The 27,981-nt window shown below is 41.2% G+C and overlaps 1 protein-coding gene across 5 annotated transcripts in view; it reads left to right on the top strand.

Annotated features, from left to right (window-relative positions):
• Positions 1-27,981, top strand: part of Mctp1 (multiple C2 and transmembrane domain containing 1) — a 569,227-nt gene that overhangs the window by 372,717 nt on the left and 168,529 nt on the right. For all 5 annotated transcript variants that reach the window (XM_075976418.1, XM_075976419.1, XM_075976420.1 and 2 more), the window contains 3 exons: positions 631-761; positions 16,484-16,670; positions 20,988-21,081. In XM_075976418.1, the coding sequence (XP_075832533.1) occupies positions 631-761; positions 16,484-16,670; positions 20,988-21,081 (412 nt within the window). The remainder of the gene's footprint in view (positions 1-630; positions 762-16,483; positions 16,671-20,987; positions 21,082-27,981) is intronic.

Below are 27,981 nucleotides of genomic sequence, written 5' to 3'. Positions count from 1 at the left end.
ATAGCACATTAATATTGGCAACTTCGTTTATTGACTTATTGGGTCTATTCCCTGCATATTTAAAATTACAAAATTGCAGCCTAGACCTCCTTATTGTTTATAGAATATGAATAACACACACATGTGCAGTTTCCATGTATGGGAAGTGGAATGCCACTAAATGCTGAAGGCGGAGTCAACTAAGACACCCCAAATATGCTTGCTTATTCCTTCCGCTTCCACATAGTTCATTGTCTGTCTTCATGAATTTTAAACATTTATGTGCACAGAGAGAGAAAACGGGAACTCTGGGAACTCTCATCTTCTCTTATTACAAGATAACTGACTATGTGTTCGTTCTTCAATCAGTAACTGTGATAGAATAAATGTTAGTACATGAATCTGTTGTTGCGCTGACAGGCTGCCTTTTATGCATTTAAGATAGATAATAAGAGAGTGTAAGGGCTTACTTCTGATTTTCTGATTTCTCTGAACACATCCATGAGTCTATTCTCAACAGAGACTAATTAATATACACGTACACCCCGGACAATTCGGTGGAACTACTACCCTTCACACGATTTGATGCATAATGTCTCAAGTTGTTTTTAAATATTACTATTGAAACTAAAATATTTTTTGCCTTTTCAGATTATGCCCAAAACTTTGAATCCTCAGTGGAGGGAACAGTTTGATTTCCATCTCTATGAGGAAAGAGGGGGGATCATTGACATCACCGCCTGGGACAGAGACGCTGGCAAAAGGGATGATTTCATCGGAAGGTTTGTGCAATTGGTGTTTTATTGACCGTAGAGATGGCAAGCTTTTGTTGAAACAATCTAAACTTTATCACTGGCTGTCAACAGTTTTAAAGAAGGAAATCTTCCATCATTACAGCTCCAGTCAGCACTGACAACTGTAGATTCAAACAATGACCAGTAGGTGGCAGCTTTGCCTAGTGGATGGACAGGCTGTTCCAATTTGTATCCAGAAATTTGTTTCCAGATGTCAGAATAATTGTGCCTAAAAGTTATGGGAATCGAAAAAGGGGACTTTAACCTGATATGGGACACTTGGAAAAGAAAGGATGCTCTCAAGGGTAGGAAGTGATCTGCGATAATGCTCGTTCTCAGAGTGATCAGATGTGGTATGTCCTACAGCTCGCTACGGAATCCTTATAACCTCTTAGGAGTTAATACATCAGGAAAGACTTCCAGAATTTTAGAAAAGGAAGAAGATGAGTGAGGCAGATTGTGTTAATTTGATAGTGCAGCAAACTGTGTTCTGAGGCTTGAATGACATTTCTCTACAAAGTTAAGGTTATTTAGACCAACTACTTGAATGATAGGGACTGTATCTGATTAAAAAGTCTATTTTTATATTTTTGTCAGTTACATATGTTCATTGTATCAAAATGTGTGAGAACTTGCCAGCATAGAAAAAGCACGGTGCATAGAGAGGTTTATTATTTTTTAAAAAATCTCCTTTCAATGTAATCATGGAATTTACAATCCAAAGAGAACTCATACATTCCCAGCATAAAGGAAATTTCAGTCTAAAAGTAAAAAGAGGAATCTAAACTGACATTTTAGGCCCTTAGTTTTGTTTTGTTTTAACAATTCTGACACACCTATTTAAGCCGTAGCTTTCAGCCCATGCGTGTGGAACAGGAGACAATGCTGTTTCAGTTAACTATAGTATCTGGTTTGCAAACAAAGTTGGGGAAACACCACTGTGGGCTACAAATTGTATCAAACCTTTGGAAAACAGGGGCCTTGTTTGCACTTTGCCCCTCAGAGTTTTCTGGAAGTCATTTTGTTCTTCTTGGTAGCTTAAGTCATGGTGTATATCTGCCAGTCTCAGGGTCAGTCCACAGTGGCTGTGCATTTGACCGGGCTGCAGCCTTGAGGAAGAGTGAATTGCTGGTGTGTTTGACGAAAGTGAGAAAAAAAGAAGGAATAGAAAGGAGGCTCTGATAGTTTTAGTGTTAGCAAAAGACAAGGGAAAATCCAGCTTTCGGGGATCGGGAGGCTGAAGCTTCACTACGGACTGTCTGAAGTGAAGAACCATGTTATTTATTCCAGCAGTGAAGTCCTCAGTTGTGTGTGAGACGGGTTGAAAGGGGAGTTATAAGAATGACTAGCACATTGGCAACCGTCAGTCATGAGTGGTGCAGGAAACACACAAAGGGGTCAACTCACAGAGGGAGCACGGGCAGGGAAGGAGCCCAGATTTCAGATCTGAAGCATTCGCTCTGGAACTACTGTGTGAGAGACAGCAGGGCGAAGGTGTGCACTGTACAGCACAGGGCAGGAGGAGATGTGGTACCTTGGGAGCCAAGTGGAGGAAGCCATCAGCCCGTTCCTGCTCTGTTGCTGGTGAGGCTATGCGGCCCGATTGGAGACCTGCAGTTGATAGCTGGGGGTAGAATCCTGACTTCCTGAGTCTGAGTGAGAATGGAGGAAGGCAATTGTCCAATGCTAACATATTTATGTTTCACCATTCCAGAGGTGAACACGTTTCTTTAATTGATAGTCAGCCTTGTTTTTATCATGAACAAACTAGACATGAAGGTCTTCCAGGAGACTGTCCTCTTAAAGAACCTACACACACCAGTAGATCAGCTGTGAGAGGGAGGAACCTTCACCATGGCAGCAGCCACTTCCTCCCACCTGTCTCTTCATCTGCCGGTCTGTTCCCAGCTTGATGACACAGGGCATCGTTGTTCGATTGGCCCCTTCATCCTGACCCCCCTTTTTTTGCTCCTCGACTTCTGGATCTTTTTTTTAACCTGACTCTTCTTGCTGTTCTTAGTTGTTTGTCAAGGCTCAGAGAGTGGTGGGGACTCCAGCAACTTCACTAATTGTGGGTTGTAAGGAGCATTTAAATCGTTTTATTTAATACTTATGTGATAGGTATCTATTTATGAATGTGCTGCATCACACATGTCAAGGTCAAAGGACAACATTGTAAAATCTGTTCTCTTCTTCCATCTTTACATGCATTCCAGGGATTGAACTAAGTCCCCATGTGCATAGCAAGGACCTTTATTTATTGAACCATCTCTCCAGTCTCGAAGAATAAAAGATTTAAGACACAAATAAAATAATTTAACTCCTCTACTCAAAACCCTTCACTTATTTCCCATTTATGGTCTGGGTAGAAGCAAAGTCCTTACTGAGGCCAACAGCCTCTGTGTGATGTGGTCCAAACCCCTGTCTGATGTGGCCAACAGCCTCTGTGTGATGTGGTCCAAACCCCTTCTGATGTGGCCAACAGCCTCTGTGTGATGTGGTCCAAACCCCTTCTGAAATGCTGGCATTCTTCCTCCTCTGCCCTCCAGTCGTTATGGACACACTGCTGCTCCCCAAGCACACCAGACATTCCCCTTCTGTGGCACCTTTCCTTAAGTCACTTGCCTGTCTTGCTTTTATACTTTCACGGGTCTGAGAAAGCCCTGCTTTCTTAATATTCCCTTTCTCAGACTCTGCGATATTTTATAGACATAGCCACTATTCGGCATACTGTGTATCTTCATTGAACATCCTCTCCACTGTACTACAATGAAAATTCCATGACAGGAGGGATATTTGAATGTCTGTTTCCTGTAGCATCTTCAGAGAATATGTGGCACATATGCTCAATGAATGTTCTTTAATTTGAACGCAAACACTTGAAGCTTGATTTAATCCTGAAAAGTATGATTATTCATTCTTTAAATGAAGAATTAATATATTGTCAATATGACCATGGCTTGGTGGAAGGCACGAACTTAAGGTATAATCGTGGGAAATGTACAGATACTATACAAAAGAGAAAAACTAATGAGTTAGAATATGTCTGAACAGTGCTTATATTCAAATGCTAAACTAATACATTTAGGAAAAAACTAGCCTGTACATTATCAAGATTCTCTCACCACAACATTCTAATTGACATATAAAACTGTACATATTTTAGGGTGTCATGTGATGCTTCAACATATATATCATGTATTGTTTAAACCAAGGTAAACATGGCTAAATCCTCAGGCATTTGTTATGGCTGGTGGAAACACGACCCTTTCATGTAGGTTATAAATACAGGCACTGTGTTGTACCTAAAACCTCACTGTTGTAGGGCAGCACACCACGATTCTTATCCTGATCAGTCAGCATTGTCCCCATCCCTCGGCCCTCCTGAGACTTTTGACACACTGATCTACTTAAAACTTTCTTAAAGTCGGCCTTTTAAGATTTGGTGTCAGTTAGATCATGGCACTTATTACTTTTCTATGCATGGGTTATTTCACTAGGTATAATGGCCTCCTGTTTTATCTGTATACTATAAATGATAGATTCTAAGCTTATTTACTTTTTGGAAAGTTCTAGTATCAAAATTTTGTTATTCTATGAACAAATAACATTCTACTGTGACTATGTATTATATCTCTTTATCCATCAGTCGATGGACATTAATGTTGTGTCCACTTCATGGAATCCATGAACAACACTACTGAACATAACAGTAAAGAGTCTGAAGTGTTTATGTATTTTTTTCTCCAATAGATTAATGGTTGTGTGTCTTTAATTAAAGTTTTTCATCTATCTTGAATTGGGTTGTGCATCTGGGAGAGATTATGGTCTGGTTTCTGCATGTGGACATCCAGCTTTTCTAAGACTATTCCTTGAAGAATCTGCCTGTGCTCTGATCTGTGTATCAGGCACATTTGCTGAGCATCCTAGGTTGTGCATACCTTGCTTTACCTCTAGGCTCTGAACTCCTCTCCATTTGTCTACATGTCTTTATTAGCTCTGGGATACATTAGGAACTCAGGTAGTAGAATGAGTTCAGCTGTTTGTTTGCTTAAGAATGCAACAAACATTCTCTTTGTGGAAAATGTTCTCTTTGTGGAATATTATTCACTCCCTGATAGAAACTACATGCATCTGGAGGTCATTTTGAGGAGCACGGACATTTTAACAATATAGATAATTCCAATCTATGAACCTACCTTCCCAGGCTTTTATTCTAAATACTTCTATCCTCAAGAATTTTACTTTTACAGCTATTGAAAATTTGGTTTCTTGTCCTTATAGTTTTCAGTTAATTTGCTATTGATGGACAGTAATAGTACTGATATTTTCTATTGATTTTTGGATCCTACATTTTGGAAAAAAATGTTTAATTGGCTCTAATAGGTTTTGGTGAGGCTTTAGATCTTTGGGATATTCAATAAATAAGGTCACATTACATATAAATAGTGACAGTTTGCTTCCATTTTTTTCTTTCTCCTATTATTCTGGCTGGAACATTCAGTACTGTGGTTGCATTAAGCCTCAAAAGTTAGCGTGTACATATTCTGCAGAGGTATCTTCTAGCATGACCCATTCACTATGACATTAACTATTGGCTAGTTCTAGACTAGTATATTGTATATAACTCTATGGCTTCATTTCTTGTAGTATGCGTCTTCTAATACTGTGTTCAGAGTTTTCACCGTCTCGGTATATGGGAGTTTACACATTTTGTTGTTTAATTTACATAAAAATGTATTCACCAGGGACATAGATTAGCAATGAGAATGACTCTTTCCAAGCTTGTAAGCATCTTTATATACAACTCAGCGTGAGGAGGCAGAGAAGGAACATGTATACTGGATCAATTCTGTGCATACGAAGAACGAAGCCAAAGTTGGTTAAGAGGCTGCTTGGTGATTGCACAAGTGGAGTGGCTGATCTAGGACACAAATCCAAGTACCCTGACTGTAAAGTTCACCCTTGGCTCACCACAGTCTACATTCAGCTTGTTTTCTGGAAGCCTTTAACTCCTCAGTAAAATAATCTGTAAACCAATTTAGATGATGCGCATCATACTGCTTGCTTGAACAGCAAATCTTGCCTGTTGTTGAACCACAGATTTCAAGCAAAGGTGAAATAATGTTAATCTACATTATTTAACTTTCTGATCAGCAGCATTTTGGTAGGCAAAAAAGATTGCCACCTTTGCGATAGTCAGCTAATAAATCCCCATGCTTGTAACACTTTTATGTAGAGCAATAATCCGGACAAATTGGTTGCTGACAGCTGAGGAAATAGTTGGAAAGCAAGTTGCCTCTGTGAACGTACAGGATAAGTAAATCGTGTAGCATGCAACTTCATTCAGTTGGAGTTCTCTGTAATGCAATATGGCAAGATTTATGGTATAATTTATTAAGATGCAAAATGTCTTTAAAGTGGCATTGACTTGGGGTGTTATTCATTGTATGTTCTCAGGGACTTAGTGCTGGTAATGCCCAGAATAGCAAAGTGTTGCCAATGTAGGCCTGAGTAGAAGGTTTAAGAGGAGTTTTATAAATGATATAAGGAAACTTACTATAAACTAGCTAGTTCTAGGCAAAGACCATGTTTCCCAATTCTATAGCATGGAACAACCCTGGAAAGAATGAGAATAGAATAGGAAGTGAACACGTATGTTCAGGGTTAGCATGGAGGTGAACATCCATGTTCAGGGTTAAGATAGAGGTGAGCATACATATTCAGGGTTAAGATGGAGGTGAACACACATGTTTAGGTGTAGCATGGAGGTGAACATGCATGTCCAGGTTTAGCATGGGAAAGGAGGAATCCAGCCTTTGGCTTTGACTCTTAAAAGCTTAAGATCAGCACATTTGCATAGCCAACTCTGTGATTCTGATTTGGGGCGTTTATTTTCAACACCAAAATTACAATGACCTTTGTGTCCTACATACATAAGAAAGCAAACCCACATGTACTATTAATTGCCGAGCACAAAGATTTGTAAACTAATGAGTTTTTTCTTGTTATGATATTTTTGCTGATTTCCTAACTGAAGATTTGAGGAATAGGATATTTCCTTAGAACTACAGGCAGCATTTATTTTTAAATATCTTGCTAATCATGATGGCTTCAATATACCTTTAGCCAGTATTTCAGGGTATAAACAACATTTTGAAATTCATTGTTAAAAAATTTTTATATAAACTCCTGTTGAAAATGTTATGCTTGATAATTTGGATTGTTTTGGCTGGATTCTTGGTAGGTCTGATTATACCACCAGTGACTTATTACTCAGTGTGTCTGACACAGCCCATAAGTAGGAGCGAAAGTTTCCTCCAGATTTTTAACATAGATGCTCTCTTGTGCATGTTCAATCAGCATTATCTTCAATTCACAGATATTTAACAAGGGTATTTTTAAGCTAATTGTGGATTCTGTGAGAATTAACTTAGCTAAAACTAGATTATATAGTTCTTGAATCCACTTGCTAAGGCCTGTAGGACCTGGAGTTCAGTACACACTAGCATCACTGCTGATTGCTTGGTGCCTTTGATGTCTTCCTGTTACACAATCGGTGTGGGTCAGTGTGTATACCCAGAGCTCCATGCCTACTTCTTGTACCGCTGGATCCTCATTCCAACACAGCAAGCTTGTTTTATCCTGGAAGAAACACTAGGACACAGCTAGTTTATTTTATCCTGGAAGAAACACTGATCACCATCAATAAAGAGCAGCCGAGGCAAGGTGTGGGGGATAAAAGTGAGGGGATCAGTTCCTCCTTCAGTTCTCAGGTAAAACAGCATTTAATATGCATGATCTTTCTTTCATATGGCTAAGGAATCCAAACATATATATTATATGTTATATATTTGAGTTCTGATATAGAAGTTAGGAAACATGATTCAAACTTTCTGATCTCTGAACTTCAATTTTTTCATTTTTTGGAACACAACAAAATGTCTCTGAAATCCCCTTCAGTGTTAATTCTGTTTTGACTATTATAATAATTGATTGATTGATGTATGTGTAGTTCACAGTTCAAACTAAAGTGAAGTGGCCATGTAACCAGAGAGAGCTGTAACTTTTTAAAGCATCTTACAGCTCCAGCTAAGAGAGACTGTTTTTCTCTTGAGTTTTTAGTTGGTGAGTAAGGAAAGCTGAGCTGAAAGTGATGGTGCTCACCTTTAACCCCGGCACTCACTTGGGAGGCAAAGGTAGGTAGATATCTGTGAGTTTGAGCCAGCCTTGTTCACATAACAAGTTCCAGGCCAGCCAGAACTATGTATAGAACCACTTCTCAAAATAAAATAAATATGAAACACAAAAAGCTTAAATGATTTGCTTAATATCATAATGCAAATGAGTCTTTCAGTTCAGCATTGTGAACCTTTGAACATATATGTACTCTGAAATCAAATAACCTTCTACACATTAATATTAAGTTGGTGGACATTCGGTATTCAAGAAATAAAGACAGGAAAACTTAGATTTAAAATAGGTGACACCTAGAAATTGGGTAGTGTCGGACACATGTGTGAGTCAGCCAATGAGCAAGTGAGATGAGTGCTATAAATAAATCAAACAGAAAGATAAAAAGAGATGAAGAAAGACAGAAAGGGGGAAGAAAAGAAGGAAGGAGGAAGGGAGGGAGGGACAGAGGGAGGAAGGAATGGAGGGAGGGAGCAGGGGATAATGGAAGAAAGAAAAAAGGAAGGAAGGAAAAAGGAAAGAGAGGGAGGGTGGGAGGGGGAAGAAGAAAGGAAAAAGGAGAAAGGAGGGAGGGAGGGGGGAGGGAGGGATGGAGGGACAGAGGCAGAGAGGATGTGGATCACTTTCTGGGTAGATAGTACCGATGTATAAGAATTAGTACTGGCCTTGCCATGATGAAACCTTGTCCCCGCAGGTGACTCTTTGGCCTCTCTGAGGTGACATTTCTTTGTAAAGCCCTAGATAGAGTCTAGGTGCTATAAAGGACAGGATATCACCCCTCCCTACAGATGTTTCAGGACATGAAGAGAAACCACTGCAAAGTTTTCCAGTAAGGATTAGTAGAAGCTAGCCAAGTAAGGAGAGGGAGACTATGGTCTCAGGCAGGGAGGAGGTCTCATCCAAACCCCCAGAAGCTGGTGAGAGTTAGGGGAAGCCTAGAGTCACAGGATATGGCACAGACAAGTCACACACAGGCTGATAATGGTTTAGTGAGGGTCTTGTCGGGTTGCTGGGTATATTTCTCAGGGAAAGGGAAGTGGGGACATAGTTAAGTCAAGTTTTGAACATCCCAGACTGGGAGTGTGGATAAACTGTGTCAACACTTTTCACCTTAGCCTGGGTTCTCTAGAAACAAACTCGGAGGCAAAAATTGGGTGTTGCTGTTTTACTGGAAGGTATATTTCCAAAAAGTAAGATATGAGATGAAGAAGGGGGAGCCCTGGCACACAACACAACATAATATGCTGCCAATTTGTTCACGGTTTTCTGTGTATCAAGGACAGGCTGCTTAGCAGGTGTAGGTCAAGGCTGTCTGTTAAGGGAGCTGCGGGTTGCATTCTGCCACCCAGCTCCAGCCACAGGCTAGCTTTACCCGAAATAATAATACACAAATTGTATTCACTTAAACACTGCTTGGCCCATTATATCTAGCCTCTTCTCAGCTAACTCTCACACCTGGACTAGCCCATTTCTAATAATGTGTGTAGCACCCCAAGGTGCGCTTAACGGGAAGATTCTAGCCTACGTCCATCCTGGGTTGGAGCTTCATCCATTGTGTCTGCCCAGGAGAGGGGAGCATGGCCTCTGAGCTCACTTCCTCTTCCTTCCAGCATTCTGTTGTGTTTACTCCTCCCACCTATTTTTTAACCTATGAGGGCCAAACAGTTTCTTTATTTTTTAACCAATGACCTTCCTCCATCAGCTGTCTGCAGTCAAGCAATAAGATCAGATCGTAGTTAGGAATAGTCAGAGGGAAGGAGATATTAGCAGGTATCTTCCCACTTCCTGTTCAAAGTTCGCTCCGCAGGAAACCAACCTCTGCATTGTTTCATGGGGTCCACTGACGGGTTCTGAGAGCAACATTGCATCCTACAGTGTGGCTTTGCATGCAAATGCTGAAGTGGCCTTAGAAGTCACAAAGTCAGGCATGTGGATGCTGGACCTGAACATACAGTGGTGGCTGAGGAGAGGACCCAGTCTATTTAAGCAAGTGAAGGATGACAGCTGGGGTGAAGAGCACCTGTGAGGACTCGGGTACAGTGACCAGTGAGGGTCCTGTGTGAAGAGCACCTGTGAGGACTCGGGTACAGTGACCAGTGAGGGTGCTGTGTGAAGAGCACCTGTGAGGACTCGGGTACAGTGACCAGTGAGGGTGCTGTGTGAAGAGCACCTGTGAGGACTCGGGTACAGTGACCAGTGAGGGTGCTGTGTGAAGAGCACCTGCGAGGACTCGGGTACAGTGACCAGTGAGGGTGCTGTGTGAAGGGGACCTGCGAGGACTCGGGTACAGTGACCAGTGAGGGTGCTGTGTGAAGAGCACCTGCGAGGACTCGGGTACAGTGACCAGTCAGGGTGCTGTGTGAAGAGGACCTCCGAGGACTCGGGTACAGTGACCAGTGAGGGTGCTGTGTGAAGGGGACCTGTGAGGACTCGGGTACAGTGACCAAGGAGGGTGCTGTGTGAAGAGCACCTGTGAGGACTCGGGTACAGTGACCATTGAGGATGCTGGTGTGAAGGGGACCTGTGAGGACTCGGGTACAGTGACCAGTGAGGGTGCTGTGTGAAGAGCACCTGTGAGGACTCGGGTACAGTGACCAGTGAGGGTGCTGTGTGAAGAGCACCTGTGAGGACTCGGGTACAGTGACCAGTGAGGGTGCTGTGTGAAGGGGACCTGTGAGGACTCGGGTACAGTGACCAGTGAGGGTGCTGTGTGAAGGGGACCTGTGAGGACTCGGGTACAGTGACCAGTGAGGGTGCTGTGTGAAGGGGACCTGCGAGGACTCGGGTACAGTGACCAGTCAGGGTGCTGTGTGAAGAGCACCTGTGAGGACTCGGGTACAGTGACCAGTGAGGGTGCTGTGTGAAGGGGACCTGTGAGGACTCGGGTACAGTGACCAGTGTGGGTGCTGGTGTGAAGGGGACCTGTGAGGACTCGGGTACAGTGACCAGTGAGGGTGCTGGTGTGAAGGGGACCTGTGAGGACTCAGGTACAGTGACCAGTGAGGGTGCTTTGTGAAGAGCACCTGTGAGGACTCGGGTACAGTGACGAGTGAGGGTGCTGTGTGAAGAGCCCTGTGAGGACTCGGGTACAGTGACCAGTGAGGGTGCTGTGTGAAGAGCACCTGTGAGGACTCGGGTACAGTGACGAGTGAGGGTGCTGTGTGAAGAGCCCTGTGAGGATTCGGGTACAGTGACCAGTGAGGGTGCTGTGTGAAGAGCACCTGTGAGGACTCGGGTACAGTGACCAGTGAGGGTGCTGTGTGAAGAGGACCTGCGAGGACTCGGGTACAGTGACCAGTGAGGGTGCTGTGTGAAGAGCCCTGTGAGGACTCGGGTACAGTGACCAGTGAGGGTGCTGTGTGAAGGGGACCTGTGAGGACTCGGGTACAGTGACCAGTGAGGGTGCTGTGTGAAGAGCCCTGTGAGGACTCGGGTACAGTGACCAGTGAGGGTGCTGTGTGAAGAGCCCTGTGAGGACTCGGGTACAGTGACCAGTGAGGGTGCTGTGTGAAGGGGACCTGTGAGGACTCGGGTACAGTGACCAGTGAGGGTGCTGTGTGAAGAGCATCTGTGAGGACTCGGGTACAGTGACCAGTCAGGGTGCTGTGTGAAGAGCACCTGTGAGGACTCGGGTACAGTGACCAGTGAGGGTGCTGTGTGAAGAGCCCTGTGAGGACTCGGGTACAGTGACCAGTGAGGGTGCTGTGTGAAGAGCCCTGTGAGGACTCGGGTACAGTGACCAGTGAGGGTGCTGTGTGAAGGGGACCTGTGAGGACTCGGGTACAGTGACCAGTGAGGGTGCTGTGTGAAGAGCACCTGTGAGGACTCGGGTACAGTGACCAGTGAGGGTGCTGTGTGAAGAGCACCTGTGAGGACTCGGGTACAGTGACCAGTGAGGGTGCTGTGTGAAGAGCATCTGTGAGGACTCGGGTACAGTGACCAGTGAGGGTGCTGTGTGAAGAGCACCTGCGAGGACTCGGGTACAGTGACCAGTGAGGGTGCTGTGTGAAAAGCACCTGCGAGGACTCGGGTACAGTGACCAGTGAGGGTGCTGTGTGAAGAGCATCTGTGAAGACTCGGGTACAGTGACCAGTGAGGGTGCTGTGTGAAGAGCACCTGTGAGGACTCGGGTACAGTGACCAGTGAGGGTGCTGTGTGAAGAGCACCTGTGAGGACTCGGGTACAGTGACCCGTGAGGGTGCTGTGTGAAGAGCACCTGTGAGGACTCGGGTACAGTGACCAGTGAGGGTGCTGTGTGAAGAGCATCTGTGAGGACTCGGGTACAGTGACCAGTGAGGGTGCTGTGTGAAGAGCACCTGTGAGGACTCGGGTACAGTGACCAGTGAGGGTGCTGGTGTGAAGAGCACCTGTGAGGACTCGGGTACAGTGACCAGTGAGGGTGTTGGTGTGAAGAGCACCTGTGAGGACTCGGGTACAGTGACCAGTGAGGGTGCTGTGTGAAGAGCACCTGTGAGGACTCGGGTACAGTGACCAGTGAGGGTGCTGTGTGAAGAGCACCTGCGAGGACTCGGGTACAGTGACCAGTGAGGGTGCTGGTGTGAAGAGCACCTGCGAGGACTCGGGTACAGTGACCAGTGAGGGTGCTGTGTGAAGAGCACCTGTAAGGACTCGGGTACAGTGACCAGTGAGGGTGCTGTGTGAAGAGCATCTGTGAGGACTCGGGTACAGCGACCAGTGAGGGTGCTGGTGTGATGAGCCCTGTGAGGACTCGGGTACAGTGACCAGTGAGGGTCCTGTGTGAAGAGCACCTGTGAGGACTCGGGTACAGTGACCAGTGAGGGTGCTGGTGTGAAGAGCACCTGTGAGGACTCGGGTACAGTGACCAGTGAGGGTGCTGGTGTGAAGGGCAGCACAAAATCAAAGACACATCTTTGTCAAAGCAAGTGGTTCAGCTCCTGCATAGCAAGGATCCTGGAGAATCCAGGGAAATAAGAAGATACTTTAAATAAACGTTTAAACCATAAGTGTAGATTCCTGCTAGAAAACACATGCAAAGAGAACTATTTTTGGGCCAAAGAGAAGGGTCCACAGTGCCTTCTTTTGACATCCTTCATGCTGATATTGGATGCACAGCGTGATATTGTTTGCAATACAGCACAAAGTTAAATTATATAGATTTCTTTTTCACAGACTTTCAAGAGTCGTTTGCTTTGTTTTGTTTTATAAGATGAATAAGGAATAACATTTCATTACTTATAAGATAAACTAACTCTTTTAGGTTTTTAGTTTGTAGAATTGCAAAGAAAGAAAGACACAAGTGTAAACATGGATAGAGTTATCACAAATTGTGAAACTGGGGATTCTGAAAACTCAGAGTTCATCTAGTTCAATTATCTCATAACTGCTGATGAGAAAAGTGAAATTCAGGTGGGAAAGTTGTCTTGGAAAAGGTCACACAGCTAATTAGTGGAGACAGAGTCCTGCAATTAGAAAATGACTCTGGGTTCTTCATCTCTGCCAAGTATTTCTGGAGTTCATGAATTTACATTACTGCTTTTTAAAAAAATAATTTTGCATTTTCATATTTAAAAAGCATTCTGTATGCGTAGGTCCCCTGGATAATCTCTTACTTCTATAGTACATCTGTGATGAATCCTTCCTTTGTGAGGGATTTACCAGTCCAGGTGAGCCACACACAAGCCCTTCATCCCACACCAATTAGCACTGTATTCGCAGGGCAGTAGACTATGCCACAAGGGTCTTTGTACATATTTGTTCAAAAGCTAACAGGGAATGGAAAATTCTTTTTCTACATTTATCCCAGCAGTCACTTGATTTGATACTCAGCAATGAAGGCGTGATGCAAACTTTATCTTCAAATTAACAAGACAGTTTGGCGAAGTCACGGCAAAACTGACATTTAAAACAGCTTCTTATTCCTGAGCAGAATTTTAGATAAATAAGATGTCTGAGTGGCCACAGTTGAATGAAAACTCCCACATTTTAACATTTAGCACTTCCACATCCAGCATATTATTGTCCTCTACATTAATATTAGGATAGTCAAGATGCTGCAGTACACATGGCTCTTCCTGTGAGCCATGAAGTTTTCATTGACGAGGAAACAACATTTCTGTAAGTTTATCCTGTTTAAATTTTACTAGTATCATAGCTTTTAAATCTGAATTTGTGAAGTATTCTTGTCCTATAAGAACAAGCACAGCTAATTTCCTAATGTATATGTAGTTTAAAACATTGAAATAAAAACAACACAATTCTATACGTGGAAAAGAAGATGCTTCCGGTAACTGAAACATCTGACCATCTCTGGGAACCATTGCTAACTGCACTCTTTTCTCCAAGAATGCTGTTTCTCAGTGAGTCTTGGAGAGCAATATGCTTAGGCCTTCCATTTCAGAGGCCCAGGTACAGGCTCTGACTCTGGTCACGACTGTGTATGTTCACTTAGGTCATTTGACCTCCCTGCTCCTCAGTTTTTCATTGCATGTAGCAGATTGCAGGACTAACAAATTCTTATTGTAACTTATTCAAAATTATTGTATTTAGAATTGAACTTTTATCGGCACAACACCCACAATCGCATGCACATGCACAAACATGCACACACATGCACGTGTGCACGCACACCCAATCAAACAATAAACCTGTGGCTGTGATTCCTTCTGAAAGTTGCCAGTTTGCACTTTCCAGAGGAAGTATCTTGAGAGCACTTTCCCAGCTCTGAAGCATTTGCCTGTGAAGACTCTAAAAGGAAGCCGAAGCATCTACACAGCCTGTGCAAAGTGGTCATGAGCTTGAAAGGGAAGCGACCAGGAGGCTTGAGTGTATTCCAGTGCTCTTCTTTGTATGACAATACAGCACACTCTACAAGGCTAATGGAAGGAAGGGCCTGGGAAAGACGTGATCAAACTGAGCTGGGGATGGGCTGCAGAAAGGAACAAAGTGAATGAAAAGTCCCCCATGGTCCCAACCCTACCAGCCAATATTCTGTCTGGATCACAATCCCTATTGGGTTACCTAGTATTACACTCCTGACCCAAGCTGTAGAGGTAGTCACAACCAGTGAGGCCAGACACTGTGGGCCAGGCACTGTGCCAGAGCTGGAGAGTTCTCTATAACCATGTTTGTGTTCCTCCTTTCATTAGAGATTGCTTTTGACTAGTTGTTTTTCCTCAATGTGTTTTAACTTTTAGTTTACTCCAGGTGTTATTGAGAACTTGATTCTAATTACAATCAGAATGTTAGATAAAGCATTTGATATTGTGTGGGATTTTTAATTTAATTTTTTAGCATTGAGGAGAATTAGTGATAGTATTTTGAATTGAATGTTGTATTAACAGAGTCAATAAGGTTTCTGGTGTCTATTCTAGCATTTGGAAAGGTGTATTCCAGAGTTGTACAGACTGGTTTCTAACTCCCTTAATAATAGGCTTTAGCACACCCTCTGTGTCTAGTCATAGTCATTGTTAATGCTGTGCACAAAATAAAAGGAAATGTCACTCTTTGATTCATTTTGTAAAGTCTCATAAGAGAGATGTTTGAATTCAGGTACAATCTTTGAACACGTTAGAAAACTGTTATACTGTTATGCTGTTATTTAAAAACAGCTTCGAAACCAAGCAACAGATGGTGGAGTGTGGAATTAAAGGGAGCAAGAGTGAATCTTTTCCCTTGTACATGCCCATCTCATTTGCGATGTATTGAGAACCTTTATTTTGGTAATTGGCTATTTCTCAATCATCACATTGTGTGTGTGTGTGTGTGTGTGTGTGTGTGTGTGTGTGTGTGTGTGTGTATGTGTGCCTGCCACAGCACACGAGTGGAATTTGTGGGAATTGATTCTCTCCTTCCACCATGTGGGTCCCAGAGTTGAAACTCAGATGTCCAAAGCACCAACATCAGCCCCACTGAGCCATTTTATCAACCCACCTCCTATTTGAAATGTTTTTTTTTCCCTTATCCCTGTCCCCTCTTCCCCCGCCCCGGGTTATTAGCCTGATCGTCCCTGTATTATCTCCTCCTCGAAATCAACTCACATTTTTAGGAAAAGAGTGCGGGTGTTTGGCCTGTAGGAGAGGCACATGCAGCAGGATTTGCCACTAAAACATTTAGTTTTAGCGAGTGCACTGTGCGTATAAGTTTAAAAACGTAAAACTTAACCTCTCCACAGTGAATGTTAGCTGCTATTCAGTGACATTCATAAACTGGGAGGAGGAATCGCATAACGGCAACAGTGACATGGAAACTCCACTCTTGGTAGTTTGCTCCAACCAGAATAGGTCTGAGCACCAACTCATGAGTATAGTACCAGAGGAGATAATAATAGCGCAACTTTCCCTGGGTGTCTATCTTACAGGAAACGAGCAATTAAAAGTTCTATGATCTCCAGGGCCTGAGTTTTGTGAAGAGAGCAGTTGATCTCACACTGTCCCAGATGGTTTTCTATTTCTTTAACGTTCACAGGTCTCCAACAAACCCCTATCTGTTTGATGTGGTGAGAATGCCGTTTGCTAATTCAAAACATTTGTTTCTAGGTGCCAGGTTGACCTGTCGTCTCTCAGTAGGGAGCAAACCCACAAGCTGGAGTTACAGCTGGAAGAGGGTGAGGGCCACCTGGTTCTGCTTGTCACTCTGACAGCCTCGGCCACAGTCAGTATCTCCGACCTCTCTGTCCACTCCCTGGAGGACAAGAAGGAGCGGGGAGAGATCTTAAAGAGATATGTACGTATGTAATGAGCTTCCTTCCTGACCCACCTGTCACCAGATGAGGTTGTGCACAGTGTTCCCAGAAAGACAAGTGGCTTTCAGAGGAGGTTTTGAGGAGCAGAGTGTAGGTCCTGGGAGCTGCCATGCAGCCCCCACTGATGTCTATAGTTTGATCATCTGCAGGATGCATTTCAGAGCACATTCTGTATTCTAAGGTTCTGCCTTGTGATTTTTATCATATAGAGAAATTTTCCATAAAGGAACTAAATCTAAAATAATGTTATTAGCATCCTAAGAAGCTGGGAGCTAGAGAACATCCAAAGCGATGTTTACAGCTCGGAAAAGTCTCATGTCAGTATGAAAGTGAAAGGCAGTCATTCTGCCCGAGTGTGGGGTTTGGTGTGGGATGGAGTGCCAATAAAGTCACCATCTTCAAATTTTATGTCCTTTAAATGTCGAATCTTCCCGTTTCCCAGCAACTTTCAGGGTGCATTTCGCATCTTGTAGTTCTCTTGAATCAACAGAGAGGGGAGCTCTTGCTCTACCTTTGTCTCTGGATGGCGGCTTGGAAAAGTAACGGCCTTGGTACTGATGAAACTAGGGGAAGGCTTTCCCACTTCAAATCACAAAGCTTGTATTGTACAGTGCTGCCAGGTGTTTAGTCGTCTCCTGTAGACACTCAGCCATGAAACCGAGCTCCGACCAACAAAGAATGGCTTTTTAAAAACCATTCCTATTTGCTGACGGACACCCTTTCAGTAACTGAATTTAATAAAGACGCACCTTATCAGGTTGTGCAGCTGACATGAAGTGCCCGTATGAATGCTCTACAGTATTCTTCAAACAGATTACCAGAATGTGCGCCTCAGCAAATTTATTCTCACTATCTGCACTGAATCAGCTGTCTGCTAATGCTTGTACAACTCATCCACCAATAGTATTATCATAAACAGTTTAATAGAGGTGACTTAGCAAGGCTAAAACCACCCAAGAGCCCAAGTTATTGTGTAGTATCTTCTAATATATAATTACGATTATGAAAATTATTTCACATTTTGCTACTTCACTAAAATTATATTCTCTAGTTACTGGAAATGATCTTTCTGCATTAAAACTACCAGAAAGGAATTAATTGGTATATTAACTTGAAAATTCATCTGGGCATTAACATTCTGTAGTTACTAGATCACCATTTTAATATTATCCTATGTATGAAGATGATACTACTGTCCACATAATTAGAAGTAATCCAGCTATTATTGATTGATTTTTTTTTTGGCTGCTGTTGAATAGTTTCTTTAGTCAGCTAGTTCCATTTAGAATATGAATACTTTGTTTTCCATCTTTTCCAAAATGCCAGTTATTTCACTTAAATGTAAAATGTTATGTTTGGCATCTCAGCTACTTCTCAGGCTGTATTCTGCCCAATGCATTGAAAGGTGAATCATGTTGAAATGTGCTTTTCTGTAACCCCAAGTTTGAAGCCCTGCTGTCATTCTCCCTCCCTAGACACACTCGCTGAGAAGCAGTAATGCAGAACTGGGGACATGCTATATTTGTGTTAACTCACAACAGTAGAAGGACAAAGACAAATGTCGAGGCCTTAATGTATTTTACACTGTGTGTATCATGAAGTAAATGAATTTTCTGTAATGTCTAATATGTAACTTGTTTTGATGAAACATGTAAAGAAGATCGCTGGTCATCAGATTATTACTGTGTTTTCCTTTTAAAATGCACACAGTGTGTGTGTGTGTGTGTGTGTGTGTGTGTGTGTGTGTGTGTTTAAAGTGGAAGTTAAACTTAAGAATTTGATTTGGTTTAGGTGTGGTGCTGGTCAGGGTGGGCGAAGGAATGAATTGCCTCACTCTGATATGAAGCAGCCCTAGAGAATTTCATTGTTCAGCAATGAAATTCCACAAATTAAACAGACATTCTTGAGTGAACCACTGTTTGATCACCACTTTCTGAAAAGGTGGCTAATTCCATTTCCCTGTTCTTTTCTTCTTGGGGGGAGGCAGAGGGAAGGTCAGTAGGGACGGGTAGTAATGGGTAGTAGTCCAAGAGCTGCTATTTGACCTTTTCAGAACGGGTTTGCTGAACCCCTGCTCCTCCTTGTCACAGTTTAAAAACCAGAGGAGCTAGTTTAGAGAAGAAGTTGTTAGCATTCCATTTTTATTATGACATTTCACAGTCATCTGATTTAATGTCCCTTGACCGGATTGTCCACCGTGAGACGATGGGCTTGAAATGTTATTTAGAGCATTGATAAAAGGTGAGCAGTTCTAAGATGACAGCAAGTCATAAGGCGGGTGGTGTGACATTAATTTTCTCCATAACAGAGATGGAATAAGACGTCACGATGACAAGCTGTCAATCAGCTCTGGCCCCTCCGAGCATCTCTGTACCATAGGATGGGGTATTGCCTATCCAGTAATAGAGCTGAACCACGGTGCTTTCTCTGACAGCTGCTGCAGCCATAGAGAAAATATATTATACAGCCTTTCATTAAAAAAATAAAGAGGCCTCCTCTCCAGAGCATTTCAATCTCTTCCCATCTATCGAGGGCTGAAAGGACTCACAGTGAATCATGGATTCCTCTGCTATGGAAATGTCTGGCTTCAAAAGCCATCCAGGTTTTGAGGCCTTCTAAAATAACCATAAATAACAACACAGGAACATCCCTTGATAAAGCTTTTCATAAAATTACAGTTTTAGACTGGTATTTATTTGCTTTTTCTTTGAGTTCTTATTATAATTTGTATGTCACTGGCCTAAACAGTAGAAATTTGCAATAAACTGTCAGATGTCAGGTGCCTTGGAGAAGGAACCCTTCAAACTATAATCACCCTTCCAGAAGCAGAGCAGGGTCCCCGAAACTGAAGTCCCAGTGGCAGTACGAATGTGGCTGTTCGGCCAGCTTCCGGAGTGAATGATTCTGACTCCTAATATTTGCTTCGGTCACCATGAATCTGTTTTCAATTGTTCATGAAGAAAATAAGTACTGGAGCCTTTTGACGAAACTGCTCCCCATCACTGGGGGGAATTCCTAGCTGTTTTGTATATTGAGTGAGCGCTGAGAAGCCTCAGAACCACAGCCCTGCTCTATTGTTAAACCTCTGATTTGTAGGAATTTCAAAAGAGTAACTGTGCATTTTTGCTAAATCCAGTCAAATGGGCCTTTCAGATAAATTTTTGGTGATAAATAGTTGTTTGTGTCTAGAGATTAAGAGCTAATCTTCTGTACCGAACACTGTTTTTACTAAGTCATGCTATGAGATTACACATTTATCTGTATTTCTTTTCACGGTGCCAAGGTCATAGCTTCAGTGTAAATAGTGACTAGCTATCAGGACTGATAAGTTCGCATTGTAGAAGTGTTGGCTTGTGTGTACCCTCACACCAGTCATACACTAATGGGATTGCTTTTATTGTAGCAACTTTTGATAGATAACATTTTATGCAGAAATTTATTAAACTACCTTGTCATGAAACATTTTAAAGATGGTAAGAAATTAAGTATCTTTGATTTATTCAGTAGAAGCACTGACCATTAATTCTGTTGGCCTTCCTCCTTTAGTTATTTCAAGACTATGCTTAGTAAGGCATCACAATCAAGTTTTTATTTTATTTTTATTATTATCATCAAAACTCCACAATTCTATACGTTATAGCAAATACAAATATAAGCTTAAGACAATTTTCTCACTGCCTTTGGATTTATTTTATCAATCTAATTTGCTTTTGAAAATTGTATCCCTTAAAGTTTTTACAAAGTTATATAAGTCTTTGAGTGAACTATTAGCTAAGTCTTTAGATAATGTACACCTTATCTAAGCACTACGAACAAAATGGTAGAAAAAATAATTTGTTAATGTTGACTTTCTCAATAACTTACCCTGTCTGAGGACTGTTATGTAAGCAATCATGCAAGAGTTAATATTATTCATTATCATCTGCAAACTATCATATTTACCAATGAAATATTTGTGAGGTTTTTTAGGAGAAGACACTGAGAGAAGCCATGGGGACAGCTGCTTTGCAGCCCATTGCTCACCATCTACCGAGTGTGGCTAATCATCAGTAACTGTTATTTTGACCCCAGAAAATCACTGATTAGTAGTTACGTATGTGTGTACATGTGTGTGGATATGCTCACGCGCACATGCGTTTCTATTTACTCCTGATAGAAGAAGTATAATCGGTATTGGAAAAGCACAAATGACCCTTTGACCCTCTAAGAAAGTATTCTGAGAAAATGTAGTGTTTTCTAAGCATATTTTTGAGGCTTCCTTAGGTTTCTTTCCCTAATGCCATGTTTGGGTTTTCCAGAGCCCACTGAGGATATTTAACAACATAAAAGACGTGGGATTTCTCCAGGTGAAAGTCATCAGAGCTGAAGGTTTGATGGCTGCCGATGTCACAGGTAGGAGCTGGTGAAATTCCCCTATCATGTATGTATGTGCTAGGTATAACATTACTTTTTACCCAGAACACAGAAATGTAAACACAGCAAATGAGTCCATAGTTTTAGTATTGCTGTTTATTCAACATATTAAAAGTGAGATAATGATGTTTATATCATCAAGCTACAGAGCTAATTAATTATTTTGTTTGGAGCCATGACCATTTATTTATCATTTAATTCCATAGAGATCTGAAAGATGGTCATGCCCACATGTTGAATTGTCTATCTAAAATTGGTTGGCATGCTAGGGCTGACTTGCCAGTTTCCTGGAAATCACTGTGCTGGGAAAATTTTCTTATTATTTGTGGAAACAAACATATTATTCTAAATGTTAAGCAAGATTGCCCTGATAAAGTTGCAGACATACTTGAATAAACTACTATCCTTTTCTTACCATTCAGTGGTCAGCAAATCACTGTATTCTTCTTTAATTCATGCAGCAGAACTGAAAACAGATTAAAAGATAATTCTCTTCAAAATCAAATAGCAGATGTTTGCTCCAAAATAGCAATATTTAAAATTTTCATATTTGTATATCAGCAAAGTGAGTATAATATGTAACAGATACAAAAATGTTAGGGATTTATAATTTCTTGTAAAAGATAATTTTTAGCTTATTTGTAACTGAAGACATTGGCATTTTAAAAGTATATGTGGATACTTGAGAATAGTGGGGCTAGGGGTAGCTGTAATCTTTGAGGATGTGATTCCTTAGCATTTGGTGGTTTAAAAAAAAAACCTGTGAATGGTGAGTTTATGCATTTTCTTTCTTAAGAACTTGGTTCTCATATAGTTATCAGTGACTCAACCTGGGCACAATAATTTCTTACAGAAAAATTCACATACCTGTTATTTCAAACGCTTAGCTACCTGCCATTATTCAGGCTGAATGCAGCTGTAGAAGTTTGTCTCCTTTCAGCAAGAAGCTGTCATCGACTTTAAAACTTCATGAATATGCAAACAAGGTTAACCTACTTGGCCTGTGTGCCACTATGGAAGTTAAAGTACATGTTCTTTCAAAGTTGGAAAAAATAGAGATATTTCTTTCCTAATGGCTCTATGTAAATCAGCGTGAATAACAATAGCCTTTCTGGTGGAGATTCAATGAGATATAATTTTTATTTGATAAAGTGAACATTAATTTGGGGAATCCTGAATAACTGAATCTCAATTTTCCCCTTCAGTTTTATGGATATAAATCTAATGATTCCTCATGCCATGCTGACCTTATAATCTAATGGGCTCGGGACTGAACAAGAGAGATGTTGAACTATTCAGGGCCAAGTGGATAATTCTGTCTTTGACCTTGCTCACCCTTGGACCTTCTGTGGTTTTTATGACATTTGTGATGGTGGCAAAAATTACAGGCCATGTGTTTAAGTCAGAAATGTCTAAATATACTATTAATTTAAAAAGTAATATTGCTTATGAAAATATAAACAATTTAGGGCACAAACAAGCTCTTCATGTGCTTTCCTTGGATTCATCTTCACAGAACTTTGAAAAGTTGGCGTCTGTCTTAATGGTTAATGACAGTGAAGCTCTGCCCAAAGAGAAACCAAAGTAGAAAGACGAGGGACTGAGTGGGTCGTTCTGTCTTCAAGTCTGCAGTTACACACACTCCCAGAGCTGTGGTTCCCACCTTTCCTAATGTGGAGACCCTTTAACACAGTTACATTGCTATGGCGATCCCAACCATAACATTACTCTTGTTGCTACTTCTTAAGTATATTTTTGCACTGTTATGAATTGTAATGTGAATATTTTTGGAGATAGAAGTCTGCCAAAAAGGTAGTGATCCACAGGTTGAGAATCACTCATCTGGAAGCTTGTGGCTGGGGAAAGGCAATTTTAAAATCATGACTAATTTTCTCGTTGCTAAGCCAGACATACTTTCTGAACTGGGACAAATGAAGCTCTAGTTAGATGATATTTGGCTTCAGAATAACTTCTTTCCTACAGAACTCTGACAAGACAAACTCATACCTGACCAACTTTCATATATTTTAAGATGTTTTTGATCATTATAACATAAGTCACTTAAACACAATTTTTAATTAATATTCCAACATTAATGAGCACAGGAGAAAAAAATCTTTAAGTCGCCATCAATCTTACTGCGGTCACAAAGAATTTTTTCCTTTCAAAATGTAAAATTTTTCTTTTGTTACAACACATTCATTGGGAAACATTGTAATACTGTATTAACTCTGTGAGAATAAAGAGCAATTGAGACTCTCTTTGAATGAGTGAGTGTAAAGCACAAATTACTTTTTAATGAAACCCTCAATTCTTTTCCTTCCCACAAAAAGCCTATAGCCTTGTTCAGCTGAACACTACTACAGTAGGTCACTTCAGCTAAGCCCCTAATAAACTATTGATAGTCAAGGGTGGTTTTTTCTTCAGTCTCAATAGCCCAGTGTTGGACAGTGCACTTCAAATCATTAAGGTTAATACAGATTTTTAAAAGAGATTAACTCTGGTGGTTAAGGCCTCCATTTACAACTCTCACACATATGAGCACATTGAGCACAGCACAAGAGTGGACTGAAATTTCAGGCAAATTGTGGACAGCCTTTCACAGCCTGAGAAAGTGGCGCTGCGGTTTGGAGCCTTGGCGTACTAAATTCTACGTGAAAAAGTTTGAGTAAGTGAAAAATCCTTTTAAGTACCGCTCACTCCCCTTCATTACCCAGTAAGAGGCTGCTGCTTCCCTGTACAGTCAAAGCAAAGGCTAGAGGCTTGGTCGTGTTCACTGGAGGAAATTCTTTCCAACATGAAATCACATGCTCCCTAAAACTGGCCAGATTGTGAGACCAGAAAAACCAATCAGGGCGCGTGTGTGAGTGTGGGGGAGGGGTGCAGGTTTTGTCTTTTTCTTGCTCCTGACTATTCTTTGTCCTTAAGTAGGGCCTAATTTTGGCGTGTAACAGAACATTTCAAGTCTTCTGTATTGAGTGAGACTTTCTCAGCAGAGTATTTAAACCTGGGAGACGGGTTCTTTCAAGTTGTGAAAGAAAGAAGAGTGTTCTCTCCTCCTAGGGCCCCCCCTCCCACTTTCCTCCAGTTTTTGAGTCATCCTCAGCCCCTCATTCTCTTTTCTCCAGGGCTGTGGAGTTTTTTGTTTCTTTGTTGCTTTCCCCCTGAGAAGGAGGTCCTGCCCTGTCCAGGGAGACCAGCCTCTCAGAAACGCTGACAGGGAAGAGCTGCTAGACCTTCCAAAGATATGCTGCCTTGTCCCGTGTTAAAAAGTCCTATCCCAGGCGAACTGGCTTTGCAAATGAATGTCCCATGTCCTATAGGAAGAGAAGGGGAGAAGAGAAGAGGGATTTATGATTAATAGTCACTGAAATTGTCCCACAAAATGTCTATTTCCCTCCGAAGTAAGATATGAATAAAGCATGTCGACCCAGTAGTCTAGAAGGCCACTAGTTATTAAAGAGAAATGTTTGGTCCCCCTTCATTTGCATAGACTTTTTCCATGTTGTCCTTTGGGAAAACTGTCGTCATTGTTTAAAAATATTTAAGTAACAAAACAGCAGAAAAAGACATGCTACAGTTTTGTTTTGTTTTGCTTTTTTTTATCAGCTTCTGTGACGAGAATCTTATTATCTTACAAAATAACAGTGAGCAGCTCAGATTCATTAGCGGAGCTAAATTTAAGCCCCATTTGACAGGCTGCCTAGAAAACATTTTGTTTTGCTGTCTATGGGCTTTAATTAAGATGTGTTCAATTTCAGTCCTCTTCAGTCTAGCCCCCACCCCCAACTTGCTGTGTCACACACCGGCGATCAGACACTTTTAGACGGTCCGGCCCATGACTTTGACCTTCTGCGCAGTCCTGCGTTCCCTGGGGAACCGTTCAACTCATGAGGTCTGATTTCACACTTCCAGGATGCCTCAGCGCTCATAACAATGACAGGGAGACAAAGCCCTTTAGAGCAGGCCGCATGGGGACTTGTTTAAATTGGAAACCAGAGAGGAGTCAAGGAACAAGGTTAGGGCTACAGAATAGTGCTTTTAATAAAGAGCTCACAGCTCTGGCTTGGCTCAAAGAGGTCTACCTCTGTACAATTAATTGAGCCATTTATCTGGAGCATCTTAGGCCTCTACTTTCTCACAGAATTGCGTGGTAAATATCAGCTAAGAAGCAAATAAGATATGCATGAAATGAATTTTAACACTTTGATTACTGTGCTTCCAGTCTTCATTAAAAGTAAATTTATTTGTATTTCTGACCTCATTATCAGTAGGCTGCCTGCATTTTTATTGGTTCCTGTGATTTCCAGCTTGAGTGTGTCATGTCATGAAGGTATATTTTATACAGAGATTGGGGATTTATTATTCTTGATATTTCCCCTGAACATTATGGGTCTATTTTAAAAAAAGAAAATGAAAAGGCAGTTGTAGAGAAGAAAGCAATCCGTTCCTGGAAACTATCACAGGAAGTGAGAGAAATAGCAGCAAGCATCTATATTTATATCTATATTCCATATAGATCATCATTAAATACTGTACTGTCTTCACAAAATAATTTGCGGGTTCTTTTAGCACATTGTACAAAATGTATGTAGTTACTGCATCAAATGCATTTCAAAATCTTGTTGTCCTGTTGAAAGGCATGGCTAAGTTTTCTTCTGTGGTGTGGTAGCAGTCTGAACTGTAGCAGTGTGTACCTGTAGTTGCTATTATCATATGTAATAATACTGAGAGTATCCAGCAAGCTTAGTCTTACATTTTATGATCATTAGTTAAAATCTATGACGGCAGAAGAGAAAATATGCAGCCTTTAAAATGGGCATCATTCCACTGAATGGCCTGGATAAAAGACTAGAGTGAAATAATTTACAGCTAAAGGAGCTACCTTAAGAAACTCCCACTATTTACTACCTTAAAATTGTGTTATTTTAAATAAATAAATATTAACACAAATTAAACTTTTTCCAGAGTGTGTTTTATTTCCATGTCAATATCCCCATTTGTTTTCTAGTATATTACAGAAGATTTTTTAGCAGTATACTTTGATAAACCATTTTATCCAAATTCATAAAGCATCAAATCTTGGCAATTTTGTCATGATAATATATCTTGTTTAGAAAACATTTTTACTACAAACTCACACTTGATAAATACATTGATGTTCTTCAAATCTTTGCTGGGAATGAGACCAAGCAACAAGAAGCATCACAAAGGATCGACAGCTTCTCCTTCATCACATCCCAGTGTCTGACCTAGATAGGAAACTTTCTTCCTCTTAGTAATTGCATTGAAAAACCATATCATAATTGCAGAAGTCGAAAGGTACTTTCTTTTAATACCAAGCCATTCTTATTAAACATATATTAAAACATAAATGAAAGTCATAATTTAGCACAAATGCCGGTCTTGTTTGAGTCTGAACCAGTGTTTCAAGTGGAATTACAGTGTGTGGTTCATATGCAGGTCACATGGTTGGAAGATTCTGCTCTGGAAGAATAGGGAGGATGACAACGAGACTAATAATTGGGTTTGATATGCTCTAGAGGTGAAGGACTATGGGCTGACAATGTGCCTCCCATCAATAGGAAATGAGGGAAGAGAAATATTATAAAATAATTAACAGGTTCTGTTGATCTAAGATTAGAAAATGATCCTTTAAGTAAAGGACAAGAGGGCTGCTGATATGGTGATACAACCAGTCTCGGGGTTCCCTCTGTGCTGAAGGCATTCAAGGTGCTGTAATCATTTTAAAGAAACTATATTTTGTTAGACTAAGATATAGTTGTATAAATAAGACAGTCACTTCTTAGAACAATGGATCTAAGAAATACTGCCAAGAAGATCTGATTTTATGTAGGTTTCTGAGGTGGAAGAGAGAACCATTTACTATAAAACTACGTGAGCTGTATGATCCTCTAGGTGGAATCCTAGACCACTGAGCAGTCAAGCCCAAGAGTGATTTAAGAATCGATGTCAACACCTAATAAGGGATCCATGCTCTGTCTGTCGGTCCACACTGTTGATTTACCAATAGCTTTGACAACATAATTGACTGCTTGCTTATCAAATTTGCCAAGAAAATAAGTTGATTCATTTATATGAGACTAAGATATGCATGCAAAACTAACAGATATTTTATATGTCTCTCTCTGTATGTGTGTATGTATGTGTTTACAGACTGAGGTAATAGAGTTTACTCAGTAAAATAAATATCAAAAATATAAATCTAAGGCCTTACATGGGTTAAAAGGGATGTTTTGCTTCAACGGTGGAAAATATAGAAAGTACTTTATGCTTAGGGATGAGTTTAAGTGTTATGAAAGTGAATTATACATACTTTAGCCTTGTTGTCACAGATGAAAATCAAATGTTGAGAATTAGACCTTATTGCCCAAGTTATTCATCAAGAACATTGATAGACTAAATGGAATGCATCTCAACTGAAATATGTTTTAATCTTGGGATTTATAATGATGTCAGCTGAAGATAGATTCAAGATAATGACACTGATATCAATAATAACTAACCATTTCGAGCCTCTGTCATGTAAGATATGACTTTGGATTTGACACAAGGATTATCCGAATGATCCTCACAATAACATGATTAAAAACTATTGTTATCCCAGTTTTTATAATTTAGGAAACTGAAGAGTAGAAAGACTAAAAGATTAGCTAACACACACACCCTCAAACACCCACATACCCACACACATACACAGCCTATTTCTCTCTCTCTCTCTCTCTCTCTCTCTCTCTCTCTCTCTCTCTCTCTCTCTCACACACACACACACACACACACACACACACACACACACCCTCAAACACCCACATACCCACACACATACACAGCCTATCTCACACACACACACCCTCAAAC

Source organism: Microtus pennsylvanicus, chromosome 6 (assembly GCF_037038515.1).
Source record: "Microtus pennsylvanicus isolate mMicPen1 chromosome 6, mMicPen1.hap1, whole genome shotgun sequence".
Lineage (NCBI taxonomy): Eukaryota > Metazoa > Chordata > Mammalia > Rodentia > Cricetidae > Microtus > Microtus pennsylvanicus.
Note: the sequence above shows the minus strand (reverse complement) of the source record. Positions and strands in the feature narration are given on the sequence as shown.